This window comes from Calypte anna, chromosome 5A, assembly GCF_003957555.1.
Source record: "Calypte anna isolate BGI_N300 chromosome 5A, bCalAnn1_v1.p, whole genome shotgun sequence".
Classification (NCBI taxonomy): Eukaryota; Metazoa; Chordata; class Aves; order Apodiformes; family Trochilidae; genus Calypte; species Calypte anna.
Genome location: NC_044251.1, coordinates 16103061 through 16130686, shown reverse-complemented (window position 1 = coordinate 16130686; position 27626 = coordinate 16103061). Strand labels below are relative to the sequence as shown.

General features: G+C 36.3%; 1 protein-coding gene across 1 annotated transcript in view; it reads right to left on the bottom strand.

The window, feature by feature from the left end:
- Positions 1-15614: 15614 nt before the first annotated feature.
- SCFD1 (sec1 family domain containing 1) overlaps positions 15615-27626 on the bottom strand; it is a 44609-nt gene continuing 32597 nt past the window's right edge. The window contains exons 19-25 of the mRNA XM_030452471.1: positions 27486-27561; positions 25378-25431; positions 21196-21248; positions 18595-18628; positions 17291-17356; positions 16728-16796; positions 15615-15840 (exon numbers count right to left, since the gene is read on the bottom strand). Coding sequence (XP_030308331.1) covers positions 15817-15840; positions 16728-16796; positions 17291-17356; positions 18595-18628; positions 21196-21248; positions 25378-25431; positions 27486-27561 — 376 coding nt within the window. The 3' untranslated portion in view covers positions 15615-15816. The remainder of the gene's footprint in view (positions 15841-16727; positions 16797-17290; positions 17357-18594; positions 18629-21195; positions 21249-25377; positions 25432-27485; positions 27562-27626) is intronic.

Below are 27626 nucleotides of genomic sequence, written 5' to 3'. Positions count from 1 at the left end.
GCTGATGGAAACACTCCACAGTGTACAAGCAGTCCCATAACTCCACATTTTAACAAAAAAGCCCTGTTTAGCATCTGCTTTCCTGTGACCACAGCAGTGTGGCATGAGGGATTAAGCCTCATGGTTTTCAGGACCCTTCTTTGCATTTGCTGCATTCTGCTATTTTTGCAGGTGGTGCCTGTGGTGTGAATTGCATGAAGGAGCATCCCCCAGAGCCCCTGACACTCTGAAGAGCAAAGGGCTCCAAGTGATCGATGGCCTGGAGACCAGGATCACTGGTCTCTCCTTAGCCCTAGACACTGAAGGCAGATGTCCTTGCACTGCATAAATCAGCTCATATCTGGCTTTTTTTCCAGAATTTTTGCACAGTGTAGGCCCTGGTTGACACCAGCCATCTTCTTAGTAGCTGGCAGCTATAGCAGTGGGGGAATAGAATGCAGAGACGGGCAAATCCTTTTCAGTGCCTGGAAGCCCACATGATTTTGATGGTTTTCATGCTAAATCAAGCAGGAGAAAAATGGCAAATTAACTAGAGAAAAAAGGACAGCACTTTGCATGGTGTGTTTAAGAACAGTAGCATCAGGGTTTATCTGGAAACAGAAGTGATGTGAAAACCACCAGATTTTCCTGTGTACTAATACCAGTATCATGCTCCAACGTCAGTAGAATTGTTGCATGGAAATCTCCTTTTCTCCTTGTATCTACTCTGTTTGTCAACCTCATAACCAGCTCATGAAAAAAAAATAAGGTGGGATTGAAAATCAGTTTGCACAAAATCAGTTTGTGCAAACCAAGTTGTTTTTTTTATATTCTGGTTTTAATATATCTCATAATGACAAGCAATTGCATTGACTGATCATGACTGCTGTGTTCAGTGTGCATGTAATTAAAAACTTACTGTTATGCTTGTGAAGACTTACTAGTAAGCAGAGCATTTTTTGGATGCTGACAACTCCAAATTCATAACTAGCCAGAAAAAAATGGACATTGAGAAACGTTATATTTCAGGAAAAAGGTGGGTGACCCTTCATCCTTATTTCATTGCACTACTTATTTATTTTATCTTTGTCTCGTTTCTCAGTGTTTGAATTTTTTAATTTCTTTGGGCTAAGATGGTGATTATTAGTTGTAGTATTTTAAAATTATGGATAAACTATATCCTATTCAAACAAGTAATGAAGAACACTTCTTACCAGTCTCTGGAACTCCAGCAACAGCTGAGCAAAGTTCTTTCCTGTATTGTGATATCTACTCAGTATTTTCAAATGATATTTAATAAAGTTATTCAGTTTTTTCAATGTCTAGTAAAAACTTTTTGCCCAGTATTAGTCCTGAAACTACTTTATATTAAACATGGTTCAAGTTTAACACAGTTGCTATGGACATCTTTCCTGATGCTCCTTAACTAAACTGGTCATTTTGCTGCTTAGTGCCCAGATCTGTCCCTTTTGTTCTCCATATGAATTTCATCTTGGATTTGTTCTGCCCACTGAAGTTTACCCATTTTTGCCAGATGTGGGATTACTGATTCTATATTTACTGTGGGCTTCATCTTCCTTCCCATAGGGCTGGCCAAAAAAAGTCAGAGGCCATATGCATCTGTAGCAGAGGAGATGGATTCCCACCTGCAGAAACCCCCTGTTCTTTCATTTGTCCCCTTTTCCTAGCCTGGGTTTCCTGTAAACTCAAGCTCTTGGCAGATGAGAGGGAGAGGATACCTGATTCTTGTAATATTTCTGCTTGCATACCTACTAGGAAATTAATCTTCCTTTGTCCCTCTGGTTGTTTGAAGTAGTAGGTATGAAAAATTGCTGTAGAACAGTATTTTGGGCCTCAAAACTATTTTGCTATTGTTTTTCTACTACATTCCCTTTGCCAGGACTGACCTTACCTCTGTGTCTAAAATTGGCTTTTCATATTCACTGATCTCACCATGACCAGAATAATTAATCTGATACATCTGTAATCTTTCACTAGGGCTCCTTTTTATTGTATTGTATTTTATTTTAGGAAAACTGAGACAAATTAGAAAAGACATTTGGGAAATTTTCCTGTGTCAGAAAAATAAGATTAACTCATTGCTTGAATGAGAATTGTCTTGGCTCACTGTATCTCCAAAATAGCTTGGTATAGAGCTTCCAGATGAGTACATTGACTTAATATGTTAGCATTGGCAACTACTGGTAGTGTTGAGCAGCTTCTCTTCTAGCTGATAATGGTTAAGCAGTTGTGGTTGAAATTACTTTGTTGTTAGAACAGTTTCCACATATGTAAAAGGCTCTGAAAGGCTTGTAAAGAAAGATATGGGTAGTAAGAGAAATCTGACTCTCAGCTTTGTGGCACTATGTAGAAATTCTGGGAATTCTGCAGAAATGTCAATTTTGTTTCAGTGTGGTTTTTAATAGTAATTTCCAATCTAGGCAGTGAAACTTCAAATCTTCCAGTTTCAAATCTGAATACTACCACTGCTTTATTTTTTTTGCGTGTGATGTAAGATTTTGTGCACAAAACAAACAGGCAGGGCAATTGAGATCTTGGATGAAGGTGGATTTGTGGCAATGTCAGGAGTGCCAGGGCAGCCTGCAAATCCCAGCGGGCAGTATTGGCTGAATGCAAGGAGTAGGATTATGAGGGTCAGCAGGAAATGAAATGGGTTTAACACTAGAATTTTGCCTTTGCTTAGTTTCTTATATTTAATGCTTAAAAGTATAGCTTCAAAGTGAATCACTTAGCCTTTCAAAAGTAAGTGTTTTGTGGAGGAAAAAAAAGGTTTCAAGAATTGTCTTTGCCAACCCCCTTGGTGGCTTCCCGATGTTACTGATTCCTGTGCTTTCTGAAGTCTGTAAATCCTTGCCTTCCTGGCACATGCCGCTCCACAAATGTAAATGATTTCAAACCAGGTGTACATACATTAAGCTTAGTGAAAATGTAACTGAAACAAATTATTTTGGTGTGGCATAGACTAATACCTTTGTCTGACAACACATGGGGTATATCTTTCAATGGCTGTGCAAAGAATAGGTGCAGAAAAATGCATCATTATCTCTGTTTGCTTGAGAGACATATTTGAAGTAAGAGGGTGTATTTTAGGATTGTCATGTCTAATGGTTTCTATTTCATGTGATGGAGTTATTTAAGATATTATTAGAGATTTAAAGTAAGATATTCCCATGTATAGAGAGAACTGGGGGTGGATTTTCTGCATGAAATCTATAGGACTTTTCAGGGGGAAGACATTTTCCATTAGGTCAATAGAGAGTTCAGTGTCTTTCCCCACCCTTCCTGATTCTTGTTTTTCTATCAAGAATTTATTTTGATTCTCTGGATTTAACTATGCCTTGTAGGACTTTACTGAAAGCCAAGTGGAGATTTGTAATTGAGAAAGAAAATCTGTGTGTGAAAAATATATGGGTGGTGAGCACTGAAAAGAAATTAGAGTGGAAAAAAGAAAATAGTAGTGTCACAGTTGTAAAGAAAAATGAGTCAGTAATGGGTAAAACCATTAGAATTATTAGTGAATAATTCTAATGTGCCTCCTTAGTTTCCTAGAAGCAGCTTACTGAATGCTACAGTAATTCTGATGACAGCTTTTATCAACAAGCATGTGCAGTTTACACGTTCATGAAAAGAAAAAGTTTCTAAATATTTACTTGTATTTAAATATTTAAATTGTGTATCTTTCTGTCATGGTAGTGAGCAACACTTCCAGGACCCATCAGCAGTGGAAATCATCCTTTTAAATATTTATTTAGTCAAGGAGTTTGGTTTCGTATTTTACTCTGGTGGATTTCTTTGTTTCTTTGGTTTTTTGGGTTTTTTTTTAACTGTATTATGGTTGGCTGCGTTTTTTTGGGGGGGTGTGTGTTTTTGGGTTTTTTGAGAAGGTTCATGATGTTTACTCCTGCTCTCCTGAAAGAGGAGAAAGAGGAGATTGGGATCTTGTCAGTCTCCTACTACCTTGTCTCATGGACAGAGATATTTTATTGTGCTATCCTCAGTGTTTGCAAATGTGTAACACTGAACTCTACTTCTAGTTGACATTGTGGCTTCACTTGGAAAAAAAATTTGTGTTTTATATGTGTGTATTAGAAATTTTTGAGAAGAACTCAAAGTTGTGCTGTTACCTTTAAATTTGTGATTAGAAAAATAAGCAAGCTAGGACAGAGCTTTTTGTATTACAAATACGGTAAATGTGATGACAAAAGCTTTGATTATGACTTATAAACTATTGATAGCCTGGACTAACCTGTTGTCTGTGAATAGTAAGATGGAAATCTGTGTTAGAATCAAATGCTGGGCTCCAGAGGTGTCTCTGGAACTGGTGGTTCTGACCCTTCCGGAGGTACCAGGCTGAATGGATTGCCTGGGCTTATTAATACAGCTGTATCTGTTTCCTGCATTTTGCTGACTGTAGTTGCAGCAAAATTAAGATAATGATGAGTGTTTTCAAAACATTTGTCTTTCTATAAGGCCTATGCTTATTTTAGGAAAAACAAAGTGATTACAAAAATGCAACAGAAGTGGCTGAAAACAGTTTTAAGTGCACAATGTGATCTAGTGTGTTAAACTTTTCTTAGCAAACTATTTATAAAGACACAAACAGTTTGGGGTTTTTTTGTTTTTTTGATGGTGGTGATGTCTGTGACTTCATTACTGATGGAAATAATTGACCTGACCATCAAAGGTTTGAATAGCTGCAGCACTATAGTTACTGGAGTAGTTTCTGGCCAACTAAGTGGCAGAGAACACCATGTCCCTGCAGGTGTCCCTGCACTGTGTGGGTGCCTACCAAAGGTGCTGGTGCTGGTGAAGTCTCCTCAGGAGCATGGGCACTGTGAGGCAATGTGCAGCTGGGCAGTTTGTGTCTCGTTTGTGTCAGAAGAGCTTCACCTTCCAGACAGGAAATATACAAATATGTATTTCTCTCCTGACTTGTATTATGGTTGCAATTTGTGAAATTTTAAATAGATTTAGCTCAGCTGCTTTATTCTAAAATATTTGGACTTTTTACTAGAAGTATAATGCATTCTAGAAAGTTGTGGTATTGATTCAGGACTTCAGGTAAAATAAGTGTTTTCACAGGCAGCTCTATGTCTTCTGGTTGGGCCTCTTTTGGTAAGGGCACTTCTTGAACACAACACAACTTTTTTTGTTACATATCAAAAGTGCACATTCCTAAGTGTTTGCTGTGGGCAGGAGCAATAGTATGACAACACGTTGTGCAAACCACCAGTAATTTTCTTTTTAAATGCACAGATGTATTTTAAATTATAGTTCATGTATTTGAGTATTCTACTGCTTCTGGTGCTGCAAAGAGATTTGAAGTTATTTTGATTTCATCCTGTAAAAGCATCAATGGTGCAGCAGCATGAGGACAAGGTGTTTTGGGTGGTTTTGAGGCCACTGATGGTCAAGACAATCACTGGAAGTGGTTCAACTCTATGTAGATGAAAGATGCTGGTCACACAGAATGGGTGGCAATGAATTTATGGTGGGGTGTGGGTAAAATGTTTTTCTGCCCACGAACCTGGGAAAGCTGTGGGCAGAAGTAGGACACTGAGTGCTGCAGAAATACCTGCAGACTGGCCTTGTGGCTATTCCCAGGCATTTTATCAGATAGGAAAAATTAATGAGATTGAAGAAATTTTTGAGTTTCTTGCTAATTAGGTAGTTGTTCATGTATTCAGACTTCTGGAAACTTAGTTCGTACTGAATTACTTTAATTTTCATTATAAGTAGTACCACTGCTTCAGCAAAGGCTGGTTTCAAAATGAAAGCTGTTTAAAAGTTCAAGCATAGTTTATAGCATCATTATTCCCCTCATGTGCTAGTTCTTTGAGAAGTGCATTTGGACACCTGATTGTAAAAATATTTTTGCAGAGAAAAAGTTCTTCTTCTACGTGCTAGAAATGTTAGTTTTGAATTCAAGTAAAATACATTATTTACCAAGGCTGAGAAGCAATGTCTGAAAAACAGATGAGTATTGTTTGTGTCTTTTGATTTAATAAAGCCCATTTCCATTTTGGAGGTACCTTTCTTGGCCTCCTGGCATTCTTTCTCCAACAGAAGTCTTTAGTTATGCACAGCTTACCAGCTAAAATACACTTTAAAAAATGGTAATTTCAAAGCTCTGTATAGCCAAAATATGTCTGTTCCGGAAGGACTCACAGCATGGTCTTTAAAACAGAACACCCAGCTACTAAGCTGTTCCGTATCACCTCAAAACATCTGCTGGAAAACAAGGCTATAATAGATACATTGTTCTCAGATACTCTTTTTTCTTTTTTTGATAAGTCTTGTTAAATAGACTGTATTTCATTTCAGTAGAACAGGGCCCTTTTCTCTTGCAGTAGGAAAAACTTTCCTCCAACAAGGGTATTTCTGTATTTATGCGTGCCTGGACTCTCTTTTGCAACTTTTCTTTTAAGAGACTCCAATGAAGAGCTTATATTACTCAAATGGTGGCTGTTTCCCCCTCTTAGCCATTTCTTTCCTGCCATGAATATGGCTTCCTACTTCCTTCTGATTCCTTCAGTTGCATTGATGTGATTCCCTCAGTCTCTGGAAGAGAATTCCCCTGCCCCCTCTCTTTAAAAGTACCATGTGAAATAAGATGAAGTATGCCCATTGTAGTTGCTCTTGGATCTACAGGTCTAGAAATGTAGAAGTAAAAAAGTAGAAATTAAAGGTAGCTTTGATTTTCAGAGAACTCGTCACCTGAAAGGACCCTTTGGAGATGATCAATGGAGAAAGAATCTCCTGTGGCCTTTCATTTTTTTTATTCATCCTTTGATCAAAAGTGTTTGTTTCTGAAATGGCAAAGTTTAAAGACTATCTACAAAAGGATCTGCTATGAACCAGCCCCTGAGAAATTACTGCAGCTGTGGGCAAACTGGAAATAACATTTCCACTGCCAGATGAACTTTCAGTTAAATTCTGATCACAGTGGGAACAGGAAAAAAGGAACACTGAGTTATAAAAAACACTTATGAAAATAAAAAAATCTATTTCAACTTAATTGCACTCCATTTTAAGTATGATTTATAATAGCCAGCTACTAGTCAGGTTTCGTGTTAATAGCAATTAAAATAACTTGATGCAATTTGGTTAGTAATAATTTTACTTTAACTCGTATCATGCCAACTCTTCTTCCTATTTAAAAACAACTGACCTACTGACTTGTTGGATGTGTTCAGACCTCTCAAATAAGAAACACGATAAAAGTATTTACAGAAGGAAGGCAACCCATTCATCTAATGATAACTGTGATATGGAAAAGGTTAGGATTCCTAAAAATGTTTTCTGTTTAATAATAAAATCTGCTTCTGCCCTTATGGTTGAGAAAATACATCTTGCATGTCTGCCGTTATCGTACAGGCAGTACTGATGTTTCTGAGTTTTGATGAATCTGGGAATGAAGAACAGCACATCACACAAACACACAAACCAGTAGATATTCCTCTTCAATGATTTTTCAAGAATTTGATCCACATAGAATTGCATATTCTTGTAGGAGCAGCGTTCTCTCCAAAAGACTTGGGAATCTGACTGCATGCATCACAAGGGAGCTGGCAGGCACAAACTGATCTTTTCTTGTGCTTCCTGTCAAAATAGTTGTAGTGGTATTTGTAGCAAAAGATGATTTTATTATATAGCTGACTTTTGTCTGATACAATGGACCTGCTTAGGATTTTTATTTCCATTCCTATCAAGGCTTTCCAATAAAACAGCAGCAGGATCAAACTAATATTTTTAATCCTTGCCTTTTTTTTTTGGTGATTGCCAAACCACTAAATCTTTTACATACCAGTGAAGTTTTACCCAGTGGAACTCTAGCTGTGGCACCAAATAATGTGCAAGATCTGCTTTTTCTGACCTGCTGGAGAGAAGCTCTGGGGAAAAGGATCTGGGGTTCCTGGTAGGCAACAGGTTGACCATAAGCCTGCTTTGTGCCCTTGTGGTTGAGAAAGCCAATGGTGTCTGGGGGGTGCTTTAGGAAGAATGTGTCCAGTAGCTTGAGGGAGATTATCCTCCTCTGCCCTGGTGAAGCCGCATCTGGAGTACTTTGTCCAGTCCTGGGCTGCCAGGTTGATGAAGGACAAGGAACTGGAAACAATCCAGCAGAAAGCTGCTAGGATGATGAAGAGACTGGAGCATCTACCATACAAGGAAAGGCTGAGAGATCTGGGTCTGTTCAGCCTGGAGAAGAGGTGACTGAGGGGTTGGGGATCTCATCAGTCCTTATAAATATCTACAGGGTGGTCTCAGGAGGATGGCACCAGACTCTTCTCAGTGGTGTTCAGTGGTAGGACAAGAGGCAATGGTCACAAACCAAAACACTGGAGGTTTAACCAAAATATGAGGAAAAGCTCTTTTACTGTGAAGAACAGAGCACTGAAACAGGCTGCTTGGAGAAGTGGTGGCCTCCATCTATGGAGACATTCAAAACTCACCTGTATGTGTTCCTATATGTTCTACTCTAGGTGATCCTGCTTTAGCAGGGGGGCTGGACGAGATGATCTTCAGAGGTCATTTCCAACTTGTACCATCTTTGTGCTTATACCTTCTTTTGACAACAGATCTGCAAATACTCTTAGGGTAGGCACTATTAATTTTTTCTGGTCTTCAGTACTGTGCCTAAATATGTGAATTCATTCACTAGTTCCTTAGTAGCTGATTTTTTTTTTCTGGTGAAGAGTGCCACCGTGTCCCCAGTCTCATCCCTGGTTTAGTGAGGTGTAATTTTTGGATGCTGGAGCCTGCCTTCCAGCTCTATTAGGTGACAGATGCTGCTGACCATACGTGGTCACTAGAGGTTCATGGCTCAGTGCTCCGCTCTTCTCCTGGCCACCCTCCTGTGGAGGAGAGAGAAGGGAGGCAGAGAGATGGCTTCTATCCTTCTATTCCCTGGGATGGCCCCACTATTATTGCCAGATCCCCTATTCACAGCTACTGAAGATCCCAATTCTCTCTTTTCCCTTTGTAAGAATGGATGAATCCCATCTGGTTACCATTCCTCACCTGTGGTCATGCTGAAAAATGAGCATTTATTATTTGACTCTCCAGAGCTTTCCATAAACCAAGCCCTGCCAGTCCCATAAACACTTTCTCCTGATGGTGCCATCCCAACACCTCAAGACATGGGTGCAGGGTGCCTTATCTGGACCTGCCTCTTCCACAGTTCCTCCTGGCCCTAATGGACACCACCCATGTTCCCTAACCAGACACCAGAGCTTTCTGGTGGTGCTGGGCCTCACTGGATGCTGCTCCTCAAGCTTCAGCTCTGCTGGACTTGCAGCAGCTCTGGAGACTTTGTTGTAGAAAATCTGCTGCAGAGCTGAGGTCCAAGCTAGGCTGTGGCTTGCAGCTCTGGCAGCCATGAGGTCATGGACACATCCAAAATTGTTCTCCAGTGAGGAAGGGAAACTAAGATGGCAATCAAAATGTATCTGCAATTTGCAATCAGCTCTGCCACCTCTCTGCTTTTACCTCCATTGAGGGGGGGGGGGGAACCCAAACCCAACAAACCTGTTTGAGAAGTTGGACTTGGAGAAGGTTTCTGTTCAGATAAAGCATTCAGCTGCAGGAGTGGAAGTCTTCTTACATTTGTGAGCACTATGTGTGAGCAGAAAATTTAGAATATTGTGTAGAGTGGGGTAAATTTGGGGGAATCAGTGACAACACTTGAGGAAAATGGAAATAATTTACTGTAATAATTTTAAGTAAAAAGAAGGAGGAGACTAAAGTAAGATTGTCTTTCAGTGAATACCCTTTGAGGTAATTTAGCTTTTCTAATGCCATTGTGGAAAAAAAAATAGAACATCATCAAAATGTGAAATATTAACTAAATGATAGAGACATTTGTCCTTGATTTCTTACTGTGAAACTTTCCAAAGAATGCAGTCCAGGTTTCATCCTTTCTGGATCTAAGTCAGCCAGAGTTGCATTTATTTTTTTAGCAATGTTTTCATTTCCAAAATAAGTGTTTATTAGAAAAAGGTAACAGAAAGCAAGGTCATCCTGTGCCAAGAGATTCTTCTAAATCTGATGGGTTTTTTCTTCAGGAACTTTAGATGTACAAATATTTCTGTGGGTTTGGGAAGGGAACTAGCTGTTTCCTTTGAGGTATCAATATGAGCATTTTGGGGCTAAATCCCTGTCTCTGCTGGGACACTGGAACAGGTTTCTAAGGCCCTTATGTAATTTGGGGCTCATGCCAGTGTTGATGAATAAACTTCTAAAACTGTCAGGCTTTGTAGAAAGCCTAGCTGGGATACTGGTGAGCTTGGCACTCAAAGCCCACATCCTGACTTGATAGAGACTGGGAGGCCACACCAGGGGAAGAGTAGAACAAATTACTCATGACACCTAAAGGAGGAAAAAGTTTGGAAGACATCGTGGATTTGCTGTTTGTGGTTTGACTGCCACAATTGTAAAACTACATCAGTTTTCATTGGGTTTTCACTGACTGTCTGACTAAGCTGGATCCTATCCTGAAGTATAGGGACTGTGCTTTTGATCATTGCTATTCCAGTGAACTGAGAAGGAGAAGTAAGGGGGGGAAAAAAAAAGATGGAAGCTTAATTCTAACTACTAAGAGAGATTTTTATCATTAAAAGAAAAAAAAATGAACTTGTGCTGCAGAAGGGTGACCTCTCTTTGGTTCACCTATTTTCATGTTGGGCTCTGAGCTTGCTGTAATTCAACTTTTCTAGAGAGGGAGTGTGGCTACAGATGTGAGCACTCATTCTTCTCCAACAGCACTGAGCCAATAACATCAATGCTTTTTCTTGCCCTGTGCAAGGCAGGGTTAAGGGACTAGACTCCTCCTGTGGGGAGATGCATGCTCTGCGGAACCATCAGTATTTCTGATCTATGATCAGAAAGCTGGTGACGTGGCTAGCAAAGACTTGCATGATTTCCCAGTAGGAGCTGCAGAGCAATCCTAAGGGCCTACAGAGCAAGCGTGTTTGTCTCCTTCAATGTTTAACTCCTGGAGGATTTCCAGTTTTTAACTTGTTCTTCCTCCCTCTTCTCCTTTAAATTACCATATAACCTTCACATGATAAAACTGATTTCCAGGCTCATGCAGGTATAGAAACCACAGGAGGTAGATTTATATAGTTACTTTCCCCATGTAGTAGTGCCTCTCTTCATGTCATTCACTTTCAGAGAACTCATCAGAGTGGGGGAAGGCTGGCTACCCAAAGATTTTTTCATTGGCAAGGTAAAAAATATATTCTCAGTACCACAGCTGTACAGACTTTGATTTGTAGGAGCAAGTATATTTCCCTGGAAGTTACCAGTTCAAAACATAGAATGAAAAATGGATTGATGTTCTGTCAGTTCCATCTGGGGTGAATTCTCTATTCCATCTGGAGCTCAGTAGCTCAGTTGTCACCAAACCCAGGAAAATGAAGCAAAAGAGACTCTTGGAGGGGATTGGAAATAACTGGTAAGGGAATCTAAAGAAAATATTGCAGCAGCAGTATCTCACTTAATTTGCATTAAAAAAGAGGGTTTATTTCAATACAACAATTAGCTTTGCTGCTATACAAGCTCTACCCAAAAAAGTGTGCTTGCTGGTGAAACGTTTTGTGTCATGATCCATCATTTTTGCCAATACCTCTCCCTCATAAGGTTTTATGACCTCATCTGGAAGTTTTTGTCATGAACATGTAACAGAAAATGCAGATGTACAAAAAGCAAATCCAGTAGGAAGACCTCAATCATGTGGAATTTACAGATGGAAGAAAATGTTGCCCTTACTCAATCTGTTTCATGTGCTACATATTTGTGGTCTAGATAAAGTGTATGAACATAGTTACTTGTATTTGAAACAGGTAAAAACTGTTATGAATTGATTTACAGTTTTAAAACTCTTTTGAGAAGCATGTATCAGACTGAATACTTGGACTCTATTTTTGCACTGTTTGCATTGTAATAAACATTTCAGGGCAGAGCTCCTGATGCCATTCATGTATAAGGTGCCAAATTTGATACCTTATAGAAAGCTTTGCAAAGACTCTTCTTGTTAGAGATGCAGTAAAAACCGAGAAGACTGTGCCTCTGTAGCTGACTCTAGAATTGGTCTTAGTTCATTTGAGGGAGTAAATTAAACAACTCGGTTAAATCCACCATAAAAAATTATTTGAGAACACCTATGTAATTTTACCCTCTCAAAATGAGGAAGTAGTAATCCAATTTTTTGTTAAAACCACATCTTTGGTATAATTTAAGTACTTTTAAAGGTCTATTTGTAGAAATGATATATTATACATTTATTTGGAGGAGGGAGAAATAGGGGGAAGGAAGGGGTTTAGCTATGGGAAACATTATGGAAAATTCTATTCTACCAGATCATTACTACTAAAGCTAAAACAAAGCCTCCCAGCAAAATATGAAAAGAATGCACATATATTTTCATCCAGGTCAGTTTTAATCCATTTATTTTCATGACACATAACACAAGTAAGAATCTGGAGCAGTAAATATTAGTTGCATGGCATGTCCACATGGTGGTACTAGAAAGCAATTCTCTCCAAAAGTATCGTGTATGGTATACCTCCTGGATTACCAAAAATAATCCACATGCATGAGATGGGAAGTGATGTAACCACATTAAAGAGCAGAATGTATCTGAACGTTTTTAAATATGACAGGTTTCTACACAGGGTACTTTTACTTAACCATTTCCAAACAAAACAGAGCTGGGTCAAATCATCCACTGAGTCATGGCAAGAAAACGATCAAGTTTTTCTCTGATCTCTGAAGTTAGATAAATCACTGCCATTGTGGTTCGTTTTTCTGTAACACAGGAACACTGACTGAGATTGGATTTCCATGAGCCAGAGCCATCTGTCAGCTAAGGAACCATCAACCAGAGAGAGCCAGTAAGTCCCCCCCAGCCTGTCAGTAAAGAAGGGGTAGGAGGTTGCTTTGGCCCAATACATTTTATTTTGTATCTGCAGAACTGTGTTATGATAATTTTGAAGTTAGTTCCTATATACCTATAACTCTTAGGATTGCTTCAGTCAACATGCTGGACTAACCATTAAGCAATTCCATTTCGGACTGTATCATTTAAGTGAAAAGATAAATTGCACTTTTTTCAGCTCTAGTCATGGAGCTATGTATGCACAGTAGTGTTGGCTCTGTAACTGTGAATGACAGCAGTGCTCTTATTATCTGGAGTACTGATGTGTTTTGAGGAAAAAGCTGCTATTTCACATTCCATTCAGACTGATGTAAGCACCAACAACTTCAGCAAAAATTGCTTTTAACATAGGAAAGAAATACTGACTTATATCAGACAGTGTTATACTAGTAAGGACATTTAAAGTAAATAAAGTATTTGTCCCCAGAGGTTTCTTTTTATTGTTACATTTTCTTTTTAAAAGTGTATAATTCTAAAACCAAAGGCACTAAGTTAATAACTAGTTGACAAAAATAGTCATCTAAATATTCTAAAAACCTTTAAATGAAACCAAGAAAGCCAGTGAAGGGCTATTGTTTCAAACTGTGAATTGGTTCTTCAGTGACAATCATATGCAACCATTTGTAAGATTTGTCTATACTTCCTGAGAGCCAGATGCATCTGGTTTTCACATCGTAAGACAAGACTGCTTAATTTTTCCTGAGAACAAATATGGTGCTTGAAATTCAGTCTTGCTCTGCTCTTACTTCCTGAACTGGGAAGGTCCCAATGAAGAATTGCCACTCCCAACAGGGAGAAGCTGGACCTCCTGTGCCAGAGGCCTGGGCTGCCCCACCAGCCAGCCCTGCCTGAGGCTTTTTAACAAAGAAAACTTCCAAAACTCCCTGGTCCTCCATGATGAGTACACCATTACAGAGATAAGGGTGGTAAAAAAGAGATTTTAATGGTAACAGAGAGCTTCAGGACAATTGAAGCCAACCAAACCAGCCAAACAAAAATGTTTGAAGTACCAAGATACAGGATTTACTCATTACAGAAAAAAAAAAGAATAGCCAAAAAAACCCCAACAGGAACTGATTGTTCATTGCATGTTCACACAACAGATGTAGAGGTCCACCTATGAAGTTGGGCACAAATGCCCAGAGGCAGTGTAAAGACTGCCAATTAAAGTTTTTGAACTCAGCCACCAAAGTAATCTCTGATATCTTCACCTATTTACTGAAACTGCAAATTTTGTAAAGTGCAATCTAGAAGTGCTCCTGGTTTAAATGAGCAGGGTTCAGCACATCACAGGCTGCCATAAGTTCTGGACAAAGCAGTCTGCAGATTTTTCAGAAGCTGATTGTCAGCTGCAAGGTTAAAACTGCAAAGGAAGCACAGCTTTCTTGGGGCTGGGTTATTTCAAGCTCCTGGAACAAACTCCCACAGGGAGCAATAAACACCTTAAATGTAATTTTCTTCTTCAAATGCACTTTGACCTTGTTTTTCTTAACAAATTATATAGGGAATCAGGATAGCAAACTGCATTTGACACAGTGAGTCCTTGCAGACTGAACTTTGGGAAGTGCTCACATGGCATGCAACAACTATACTTACCACCATCATAAACATATTTGACTTGGCAAAGTCAGAAGTTTAAAGTAGTGTGGAGCAGTTTACAATATTCAACTGAGATAATTAAATTACATTATTACTTTTTCATAAGATGGTCTGGATTATGCATATTTTTTCCTGATACTTTGAAGAAATAGATCAACTGCTGCATCTCTTGTATAGATCTTCTGACATAATCTAGCTTGGGAAATATTATTGCCTTTAGAACAAAACTAACGTTATACACTGAGGAACAATACAAAAAACACTGCTGAAAAATTATGATCTCATTGTTTGTTAATGAACCCATGGTAAGTGGTTGCTTTTTGCTTTTTGAGTGTGTTAGGCCTCATTTTGAAGTCATATTATTGCTTCACCTGTAGCAGTGCTGTTTCCAGATATGACATTTTTAGAGGCAGAGAATTACATCTATAAATAATTACCTCTTCTCTAGTCCCACATAAGCTCTCCAGAGCTATCATTACTGGCAAAACTTAATTGTATCATGAGATTCTTTGAACAACTAAATCATCCTACCTAAAGCAATTGTTAAAAATATGTGCCCATAAAACAGTTGAGCTGTTCTGTGACTATAACTTGGTTTCTTCTCAAACACAACAATCCAAAGCAGTTACCATAAAAAGTGCAGAACAGAATTACTGAAGATGTAATTGTTTTATAGGTGGAAAGTGTGACACTGTAAAAGCACGGGGTTTTCTCAATCTTAAAAGAAAAGCTAAATTACTGTATCTGAAACTTGTACTGAAGGTAACTAACTGAAAGGAACTTTAAGGACATCTTTGTACCATGAAGCAAAGGCTGCACAGTCCAAGTACAATGACTTTGGTAAAAAGTAGCAGTTCTCTTGTACTAAGACTGTTTGTCTGTGGTCCTAACATGCAATTTTGTCCTTTTAAGTTTTGTTAAGTAAAAATAAGTCTGGCTTTTAGAAAGGACATAACTCCTAAAGACAGACTTGACTTCTTGAAGATATTGCATTCTTTACAGTTACAGAAACTTCAGGCAGGCCTGTCATATACCATAGCTAAGACTGCATTTAAAAAGTAATAACGTGAAACTGATCTCCACGAAAAATAGAGCAGGTTTTTAAGGTTTATTTCCGAAATGTTGATATACATTGTATTAATTACAGATTTTTTAAAAGTTATAGTTAATGAAATGGGCTAAAGTATTAATATAATGACAAAATTATAGATATGAAGATATCTGAATGTTGTAACAATTCTTTGCTGTCACACTGCCATCCAGGTAATGGTGCTTCGGTCTTACTTCTGTCCGAGTTGGGACAACTAAACACAAAGAGACAAAAGACCATTAGGTTGCTAATCTTATACATTCATTCAAACTAGTATCCATTTCAAAATGTAAACATTTCTGTTCTATAAGCTTTGGCTGTTTCTTACAACATAAAGTATGCTGAATTAATTAAGCTCACTGAAGAGTTATAAGCTGGTAAGTGTAATTTGTCTCCTTCAACTGCAACGAGAATAAATTTAGTTCCTTAAACATTCCTTAAAAAGTTGTGTTTCATGAAATTTCTCATCTTAGTAGAAAGTAAGGGCATAGCTGGTGTCAGCTCCTGAAGGGCTATTATGGGCTATTATGTGAATAATTATTATTTTGCATTTGTACTGGCACAAGGAACAAAGTAATGTCAATGATAGTTGGCATGGTGGTGTTGGGCTGATGGCGGAACTTAATGTTAGATGTCTTTTCTAAACTTAATGATTCTATGATTTTGTTCTATAATATTTTTAGCAACATTTAAAAATATTTTTAATATAACTATGAACAACTTCAAGCTCCCACTAGGTCAACATTTATAAATAACAACATTTAGGAAAAACATTTCAAGATTGTGGTTGAATAGCAATTTCTATCTTTTAAAAGTCAGCAGAAGAGCCTGGAAAGACATGCTATTTGTGGAAAGTACACCAAGAATTAAGTTTTTTCTTTTTTTTTTTTTTTTCATTAGTATTTCTGTTGAGGCAATTATTTAACTTGTTCACCTGCATTACCCATGAACTCACATTGACAAAACAGGCCTTCAAAAGTTAATTATAAAAATTGTTCCAAAACTCCATTTCAGTAGAGAGAAAACGTAACAGTAACTTGTCGTAATCTTTCAGTATTTTTTTTTAAGTGATAGATATTACAGGTTATCACAAGCACCTACCTGTTTTATAAACTGTGTAGCGTTAAAAAGTTCACTGCAGCCATACAGGACATGTTTGCCTTGTTTACCCTAAAAAGAGAAAAGACAGGAAGAAATCAGCAGAAGTGGTTTAAACTAGCTGTATATTAAAAATAAAATAATCTTGATGTTTAAATACTATCATTCTGGCTGGGAAAAGAAGAGTTGTTACCAGTAAAAAACAGTAATTACTGGTAAAAACCAGTAATTATATTGAAGTGGAAAAAATGAGGCATTTTACACCTCTAAAATCTATGTTCCGTGTACTTCATTTCCATATAATGATGTTGATGCTAACACCTGCATTTTTTTGTGAAGATATTCTGAAGCAAAATGTTGATTTCAGTCAGATGCATAACAAACCTAGTTCACAGAGAATGAATGGTTGAGTAGTATTTGCTTGATAGTAAAAAGACTGCCAAAGTGCTATGTTAGCATTTAGAAAGTGAAAATCATCTTATTTCCAGTGTTGGGCTAATAATCCCTGGGTTCCTCAAAGTTTAGTTAAGTAACTTACAGACTACAACTGACAGAAGTGCACATACCTTTATGTAGTCAATAAGGTTTTGATATTCAATATAGTTTCCTCCTCCAACTACAAACACTATTGCCTGAAAAGCAACACACACATAATCAGAGTATGCATTCAAAGTCTTAACATTTCAGTAGGAAAATGTATACCATATTGTTAAACCTACAGCAAAAGTCTTCCTAATAACCCTGCAGTCAAATAAGAACTGGACACAGAACCCCAGTAGCTTTCTGCCTGAAAGAAGATACTAGGAGAGTTTTAGTAGGATGCAGAAGAAGCTGAGAGCTTTTGGCATGGCACTCTCACCTACTATGAAATATTTGAAGCACATGCAGTTTTATCATGTTACTTTTTTGTGGAGATGCCTCCAACGTTCAGAGTAACATTTAAAATATTTCCATGGATGCTTAAGTATTACTTAAGGACACAAATGAAATAATTCTGTTATAAAGTAATACACTTTTTTGTCCTGTCCTTCCCCTCCTTCCCCCTTACGACTGGTAATAATGTAGAGTATTACAGGTAAAGACCATCAGTATTTTCTGGCCTATGTTTTAAAGAGAACAACTAATGAATAGTAAAATTAATAGTTGCATCATTTTTGTTAACATTCATTATTCAAATTTCTTCAACTCCATCACACAAATTTCATACAGACTTCATGTTATTACAGACATTTTTGTTATGACCACGTGCTAGCCAAACGTGTTATTTCTTATTTGTTCGGGAGAATAATTAGGGCCTTCCAAGAGAACTCTGAGACATTAGTATATTGCTGAGGTAAAGATTTTGCCTATTTTCTTACTTGGCAGTACGACTAAATAAGTAAGATTTTATTATTTACTTTGAAAAATACTGAAAGTTACTGGCATTTTTAAAAAATTACAACCTTTATTGTTTTGCCTTATTTCTTCAATTGCTGAGACTGTTTAAAATATTGTCACATTAAATCAGTGGTCAATACTGCTGTTTAAGACTGGACAAAGGATTACACTTAGAGAGTACACTGCAGATCTGGTATAAAAATGGAGCTTTAATCACTGTTGAACACTCAATTATGATATAAAAGAAATCCCTGTAATTACCTCCATAAGCATTTTCTGCATTTCCTCCAATATTAGCTAATATTTACATAGTCCTTTGAAGACGAAAAAACCTCTTCAGAGTAACAGCTAATCAGAATTAAAACTGGATGTAATTGGTCTAAGTGTTTTTTGCAAAGAAGACCTCTTGTTTTCTTACTAATGACTGGTATTTCAGGGTATTTTTGTTTTCTTTAACGCATGAACAGTGAGAAATAATTTGTATGTAACTTACCTCCTGGAATGGATTTTTGTTTCTTGGAACTGAGCTAAAAAAAGAAACAGAAACAAAATATAACTTAAATTTTATTATGTATTAATATAAATGGGCAAAAATAAGTATCGTGTACAGGTATGTATGGAATACTACATAACATTAGACAGAGATATAAAATAAAACAAATACCTTTCTGCATAAACTCTGCAAGTATTTTATTTAAATTATTTGCTATGGAAAATAATTCATTTTACAGGGATGAATACGTGAGTAAATGGGAGTTTTAAATCACCAGTTAAGGTTCCTGTGTGAATCATGAGCTTTAAATACAACACTTCTTGTAGGGCTCAAAAGCTCTAACTATAATGCTGCAAGCTAGGACCAAATGCAACGAGTAAAAAATGTCATGAGCAGTAGCACAGTTCCTGGCACTTACAAATCCTGCCTACTGGAATCTTAACCAGGCAAGTCAGTCACTTTGCTGTGCCTGCACAGATACTTATTGATGCTCACCATTTATAAAAACTACAGTAGGGCAGCAGGTATGCTTTCTGCTCTCAGGTGTCCCAGAAGTAGATTAAAATGATTTAAGGTAGAAGTAAGTTTTGGGTTGAGGGGTACAGACTCTTCCTCTCCATTTGAATACCCAGTCCTAGCCAGAGGGAGGTAGCAGGGACAGAGGGAGAAAACTCTTCCCCTGGAATGGGATGCACTTCCATCTCCGTGAGGAAGGGCAGAAGCAAAGAGAACACTCTGAAGAGTCAGCCTGCTCTCCTGCCCTTTGCTAACACATTACTGCTGCCTTCCTGACCTGGCCTGGCCTGCAGGCCTAGGCAAACACATCACTAAAAGCATTGCAGTTTCCCCTTCATTTTCCCCTTATTTAAGGAAGTTTTCTCTGACCAACAATTGACTCAACGCAGATTCCAGTGTACTAGAAAAATAGGTTTTTACAGGGAATGGCTATCTCTAAGATGGTTTTTGATCTTTCATGAATACTACAGACTCCCCACAAATAGAACTGTTAGCCCAATTCTGTCACTGTTACATGTTTTGTGACATCCTTTTAGAGGGCAAGGGCTATTTATACTGACACAGGCTTTACACAGGATGTTATGACACTGTTTTGCTAAGACTGAATTACAGTAACGCAGTTCCCACTCTATTTAAAAAACAGCAGATAGAAATGCAAATATTAAAACTTTTAAATATTGTTCTATTAACTATTCATTAATTATACTACTTGGTATTGTTATATTAAGCTAGTAATATTTTGTCAAGCCAGCTAACCTATTTTTTACTGTCTACATAAGTATTTGAAGGGAGAATTAGACAAACCTCCATATATTTGTAGCAGAGTTTTGCTGTCATGCTTGAATGTAGATTTAAGAAACATGAATTGATGTAAAAACCCAAAAAACCCTCAAATCAGAAATTAGAAGTTTTTCCTCTATGATGATTACACAGAATGGCACATTTATGAACCTCTCTAAATGTGTATCTTTACATTGTTTAAAGCAGCACAGGAAATATTTAAAGCAGCACAGGAAACACATACGAGTGGATAAAAATGCACATTTACATGAGAAAATCCCCTTGACTTTAGTAAAACAAATGTTTGGAATTTTGTACAAAATTCTCCAAAAATGCTATAAAAATAAAGCAAAACAATGAAAGTTACAATTAAAATTAAACATAAAATAATGACAATATTTTTCCTTGATGTTATAAGTAGATTTTTATCTACAAAATTCTGTAGTCTGTATTAACACTTTTCAGTAAAACAAATCTATTATCTGAAATTTGTTTCGTATTATTTGTCAGAACAATACTTTCCATGATTCAAGAACAGAGGAAGTAGGAACAGATTTTAATGCAAATAACTAAAACAAAGTTTGGATCTCCTGTATCCATATTTGTCCTAAAATAAACCCCTGCAATTAAATGAGCTGACTGTTTTCCCACAGATCAGATAAAAATTACTTTTAAGTCTCTTCTGTTTCTAGGATGTTAGAGGTGAGATTATCAGCCACAGTTATTGGTAACAGATAGAAAGCAAAAGATATAAATCTATAATCTTTTGCTGGCAAAATAAGTTTTATCCAACTCTCCCCTGCACATGCACAGGGATATAAAATGTGCACCTGCCTATCAAGAGCAACTGCAGTATATTTTTCATTATATTTTTGCAAATGTATTAACAAATTACTATGAGAGTTGTATTGAAATAAAAATTTTAACTGTTAAAGAAATTTTGGTGCATAATCTGATGACTTTTTAATTTAACAATGAAAAAACCACAACAAAGTTTCACAGAAACCAAGCACTATAACTATAAAAAATTGTAACATTTATTATTGCTAAACATCAGTACCCATCCCTGTGACTGAACTGATGTACATCTTAGCAGCATGTTCACTGGGACAAAGATTTATTCTTTTTTTGCAGTGTTACAAAAATTTATCTGGTTGATTCAAGTTCCCATGTGAATTCCTTGCACACCAACTGTCTTGACTTAGAATGATTAAGTACTTGAAGTCAGCACATAAAATAAAACTGGATTTCTCTAGTTAGCCTTTTCACAGGGTAGAAAGAGAGAAGCAAAACTGATAAACTCACCTGTCACTGCCTCGTAACATCTTGGGGTCAAAATACCGGTAGTCATCTGTCTCCTATTAAAAGATATATTTTTTTATCTAAAAGTATTAGAATTTTGGCTTATTGAGATCTGCTCCTATTTGTTACATTGAACATCATTCAAACCAATGTAATTTCCCATTCAAGAATTAATTGTGGTGTCTGCTGATATTTGTAGCACCTGTACATAACTGAACCAGTACAGAATAAACAACAGTGAGAGCTATGAAGGGTGCTATTGACCTTGTTGCTTCTGCTTCATCTAAAATTGACTATTACACAATTTCCCCCCAAAAAGACACTGGTTGCATAATAAATCCCAACAGAAAGGCAGTATGCAGAAAGAAAAATAAAGGTGTTACCAGCTTCAGGGAAACGTCATATGGTTAGTTACAAATGCTAACATTTTCCACGTTGCAGGGATCTGCTATTGATTTAATATTGTAAAATGAAACACTTCTATAGCAATGAATGCCAAATACAAGACAGATCAAAATTTGCTACTGTTATGTAACCTACCCTTTTCATTTCATGATTTATGACTATTATTAAATAAAATTTAAGCTCTTGAAGAAGAAATTAGTTCCACAAGAACTTGAAAAGTCTCATTGTCTAAACTATAAAAAAGTTTTTTCTTCACAGAAAAAAAATGAAGCACTTCCAATATTTTCACTGGCAAAAAGCAGGATTTTTGCCAATTATTAAGGATGGAAAACAAAACTTCTTACTAACTCGTCCTGACAACTACTTGGCTTTCTTCTCTTTCTATACTACACTGTCACCAAGGCACCATGAAGTTTAGTCTGTAGGATGCAGGACTACAGCTGATTTCATTTGGGTACTAACGTGAAAGATCTCTGTGTTCTGATAATTCTGTAGAGCAGAAATAATTCCTTCTGAGTAGTGGACAGATTACCTGGGGAATTTATTAGAGCTCACAAAGAGTAACTATCTCTAATACTACAACATATTTAGCATACCTGTGGTGGTTACACACACAGAAAATCTATTTGATATTAAGGACTTTTATGTAATTACATAAATTCTCTTATCCTGAAGCTTGGCTTTTTAAAAAAATTAATTTGATTTCACACTGAACCTCTATAAAATGCTTTTATATCCTTTACTGGTAATTTCAGCTGCATTTGTAAAGACTGCCAGCATTCATCAGTTTGGCAGCCTCACACATAAAGTCGGTATAGTGACTGAAATAAAGAGAGAGCTGGGAATGGGTAGATATTGGTGGACTAAATCTGAGAGGTATTTACTTCAGCTGAAGAGTAGCAGCTTCCTTGCTTGTTAGAATGATTTTTCAGATTGATGTCAGAAATAAAATCAGAGGTTAAAAAACTACAAACAAAATTAATAGTTTGTATTAAGGAAATCCTTAATTTTTAGAATTTTTCACTGTAATGCATGAAAAGTATATAGTATATTCTCAACCTGAAAGATACCATATTCACTGAAAGGGATATTATTAACCAAAATACAGCTCCATTCATATATATCATGACTTAAGATTTATCTACCTCTTAAGTTAATACAAACATACATACTGTACTTAACAGACTTTGGGTTTTTTTCATTAAAAATATTAAAGGAGTACTTCTCAAAGATTGTCCTTAAGCAAGGATCAAACCATTATGTGGAAGATATTTCAAAAAAAAGTCTATAATTCTACAGTTAAGTAGTCAGTTTCATATTTATGTGTTAAAATTTGTGTATTTATGTGTACAATACTTGACTATATGATTTTTTTGTGTGTGTGTTTGGAAGATTTAAGGTTTTAATTAATCGCTATTAAGTGATAGCACAACAATGCAAGTATTTGTGAATTTTATATTCCTTTGTGAAAACATAATCCCAAAAGCAACTGCTTAAAAACCTGCTCTGACCAGTAAAAGTGTTACTATTAAAAAACCCCGAAAAGTAACAGCTTACTTTAAGGTCATCAATGAATTGTTTCTGAAAAAAATATTTCAAGAAAAAGTATAACTATAGTTACACAATCTAGACAGATTTAAAAGGCTTAGTGTTGCTGCCCATAAGAACTATTCTGTCTGTTTCTGCTTCTGAAAAACTTGGAAGACACAGATGCAGACTCAGTTTTCCTTTCTGGTAGCTTCTCCCTGTGAGAGAAAAGCAGCAGCAGGGACAAGTAACATGCAAAGTGATTTACAGACAGCCCGATGGAATCTTACACAGTGCATCATTCTGAATAGGCTTATGACTTCAACTAACACTTATAAAGTAAATGTTGGTGGTACAAGTTGTACATTTCATATATTTATTGCTGCATTTTTTATTTAGAAAATAATTTATTTCATTCTAATTGTTTGACTTCTCAATAATATGTTCTAGTTTTGCATGACAACTTTCATCTGTATGTATCTTTCATGCACTGATCCTGTGGTTAGTAAGACTCAATGAACTAGAAAGGAAATAATTTTTTTTTACAACACGGAAAAAAAAAAATGTTTTTTGCCCCCCTCCCTTTGTATTTTGTCTGCAGCACAGTAGTTTTCTATTCTGGGACCTCAAACATCACAAGGTGAACACAGGTCACAGTGGTATATTTCTACAGATTGTCCTTTTCTAGACATAGTTTCACTCCTGTTAGTACAAGTGGAAACACATTTCACCATGATTTTCTGGCTGGCTTCTGTTAGTTGAAATTTACTCAAAAGTTGCTGTCAATTTTCCTGCAGATTAGGAGGACCATGCTCTAGGGCTGGCCTGGTGTCCTATGACTTGAAAAGCAAGACTCCCTGTTTTGGGCTATGAATTCCAATCTCTGGTATGGCAGTGAAATGTGCAGCTACCCTCTGACAGACTGGCTCAATCTCTGTTTTTTTAAGTGATGAGATCAATGTTTCTTCCAACCCATCAAAGTGATTGTGATGGTTTTCTGCTAAATGGAATGTGCCAATACAAAGTCATCAATAACACCGCAGGTGACTTGCAAACTGCCAAATCAGTTCCTTGTAGACTGAGGAAATCAGTTTTGTTTCAAAACAACTGCTTCATTTTTTACCTATTGTAAGTTTTCTGCTGTTTTTCATTCCAGTTTTCTGTATTAAGAGTTTTGAGTGACCTCTACTGGTCGACTAGATAAAATTAGAATAAAATACAATTCTTACAAGTCTTGCAAACAGTGGCAGTGCACTGCCAATGAAAACAGTGTTAATTTATTTGTTCCTTAAAAGAAAGCAAATTTTCTGCTAACAGTCATGACATACATTATCTATGAAGTGCAGTTTAAGAAAAGACAGGATTATTTGTGTGTTGACAATTTTAATATTTTACCTTTATGTCCCTTCACATACAGTTTAATCCCCGAGGGTGAAAGTGTACTAAGAATGTTTTATATCTACTAACTAGTGAGAGATACAACAATTATCTCTCTGCTGTTGATGTCACTAGAACAGGAAGACTGATCTGATGTATTAAATGTATTAGATATATGATATATGATATATTAAAGCTTTCATTTCACTTCCATTTCAAATCAACAGGTAATTTCTTGAGAACAATTTTGCATGGGATGGCTTTATATGAGAGAACTGAAGGAATGAAATATAGCAAGAAAAAAAAAGACTACTTTGAATATACACTGTCTGAAAAGACTTACAGATATTTTTAGCTACGAATTCTAGCAAATGTCTTGACTGTCTAGCTAACATTTAAGTGTTTCAAAAGTCTGACCTAAGTCTGAGTAAATTTTCAGAGAAATAAGGGGATAAGAGGACTTTTCTGACACAAAACTAACTCTGCTTGCAAACTGAAAGACTGCATACGTAAGTAATTTTCTCTAGGTAAGTGAAGTTTTAAAGACAGAGGAAACAAAGTTTTCTCAAACATACCTCTCCTGACCACTTTTCTTAACTTTTATAAGTTTAGGAGCAACAGAAACTTGGTACAGCACATAACTAGTAAAAGCTCAGAATAGAAAAAAACCCTCAAAAAACCTTAGTTCTAATGAGACACGATATATTGTCATTGTTTAAAAACTATGCAGATAAAATCTTAACAAAGAGTCATGAGAACAGTTCTATTGCTGAGAAACAGCATGATTAGATTTAACACCATTATCATGAAAAACTCTTCACAGGCTTGAGATTTCATTTGTTTCACCTGTTTCACGTGAAGGCAGTTTATACTCACAGGGTTTGATTTCATTTCCATAAGGTTGTCCAAAATGCGTGTGACTGGGAGATTCTGTAAAACATAATGTGAAATTAATGTAATGCTGAGTAAGAATTATTCAGACACACCACTATTTGTGGAATAGTTTACAGAGCATTTGTAATTTTTAAATGTCTCCCTCTATGTCTATGTCTCCCTCCCTCTAAAATGTCTATTTTAAAATGTCTCCCTCCTATATTTTGTAAGGTTGAGCATTTTATCATAACCTAGATTACCTTTCTGTACAGAAAATGCAAACATGAGGAGCATCTAGCTAAAGGATAAACAGTGTGAAAATAGGAACAGAGTTGCATTTAGGTATTACCCATGTATACAGACATGACAATCTGTGAATTTGTATTTTAAAAATACAGTTTAAGAAAAGAATTTTAAAGCTGAAGATGATAACTAAAAGGTGTGATTCTAAAAAAGAACTAATGTTGTCAAAGAAAAAGCAACCCTGACAACAAAAATTTGGATGAACTGGAAAGGGATAAACTGTGATAAGATGATTTTTCCTTATTTAAGATGGGAAATGTTATCTTGGGACAATAGATTTAAAGTATTGAACCATCAAATCACTATAGTTGTAATAAACTGAGGGAGAGTTTACATAGCAATGGAACTGAAGATGTGTCTTTTTGAGAAAGTATATAAAAACCACTGAGTATACAAATAACACTGAAAAACACTTAGTAAAAAAACCCAACCCAAATGAGAAAAAAAGTTAAATTGACTTTCATCAATCTTAAAAATATGAGGTAGAACAGTATTTTATGTGGCTACCCATAAAACACGTGGAGAATGAATTAAGAGCCAGAGGGAAAAAAATCCTGAATATGTTGGCATTGTAGCTTTTTACTCACTCAGAACCCAAAACAAAGCAAGCAATTTTGGCAAGAGTTCTTAAAGCCACATATGTTAAAACAAATCTCAAAATGCTTAATAAAAGAATAGGAAGCCTCATTTAGAATATAGTCATTATCTATTGTTACAAGTAACAGTTTATCTGAAGTTCTCCCTATAAAATAAGACATACAGGTAAGCTGCATATTTAAAACAATTTCCTCAACTGTATTTCATGACATACCACTGATTTGTAAATGTGCAATACTCTTTACCATATCTAATCATAGCAAAATTCCTGTAGAATTAATTTCAGTGACTACCTTAATACCACAGAGGTAATTTTTGTGATAGCTGATCTTCATGCACAAATTATGTGTATAACAGGTTGACTAAATAACTACTGGCTATGATAAGAGTAACTATGTTGAAAAGATGTACATGAGAGGGAAAATTTAATCTTATTTAGTTCTGAGATGCTGTATTTCTAAATTAAATTCTTATTCTTCCAGGAAGAATGATCTTTTTCTTAGAAATTTTGATATAAAATATTAGAGAATTAAGATTTTGAACTCTAAATATTTATTGCCATCTGACAAAAGCACATATTGGAGAAAATGTGTCCTTCACAGGGAAGCAGGTTTCTGGGAACCACAATTCAAAATTACAGCTATGAGTTCTACAATGATTGTCTTTCTTTTTTTGTTATTAGTTTCTTTTGGGGAGTGTACCTTGAAACTTGCTGCAAGTTATGCTCAGAAATAGTTTCTAAAATTATGTGCCTACTTCAAGGTGGCCATGTCATTATAAACATACTTTGATTTTCAAACTGGCTTCAAGGTTATGATTTCTGCATGATACTTACATGGGAAGTCTAGAAATGCTTGACTTGTAACTGGACAGTCACCCTGGAATAGATGCATTTAATACATGCTGTTCTAAGTAAAGACACAAAGGGGTTTTTTTTGTTTATGAAGGTCTAGTCTATTTTGAGTATTCCACAGCTGCTCAATAATGCTGTGGAATTGCTGAAAAAAAAAGATAATGCTGATATCAGTTCTAATTGGACATACTGGAATCTAATTCCATACAGAGGTATTCAAAGAAAATCTGAACATGATTTGTTGTATTTTACTGTACAACCACTTTTATTAATATGACAGAAGTACTAAAAGTTGTTTTTCTGAGTATTCACAATGCTCATGTGATAAGACTTTTTTTTGGCTGTTTTTTAAACTTACTTGTTGCTTTAATACCAAGTTCTTCACTCCTTCCATTACAAACTGTGATCCTGTATTCATAACACGTGAAAACAGACTGAAAAACAAAATAAAGATGACATGTAAGAACTTTTTAAATTTGCTTCCTTAAGATCTACGCTG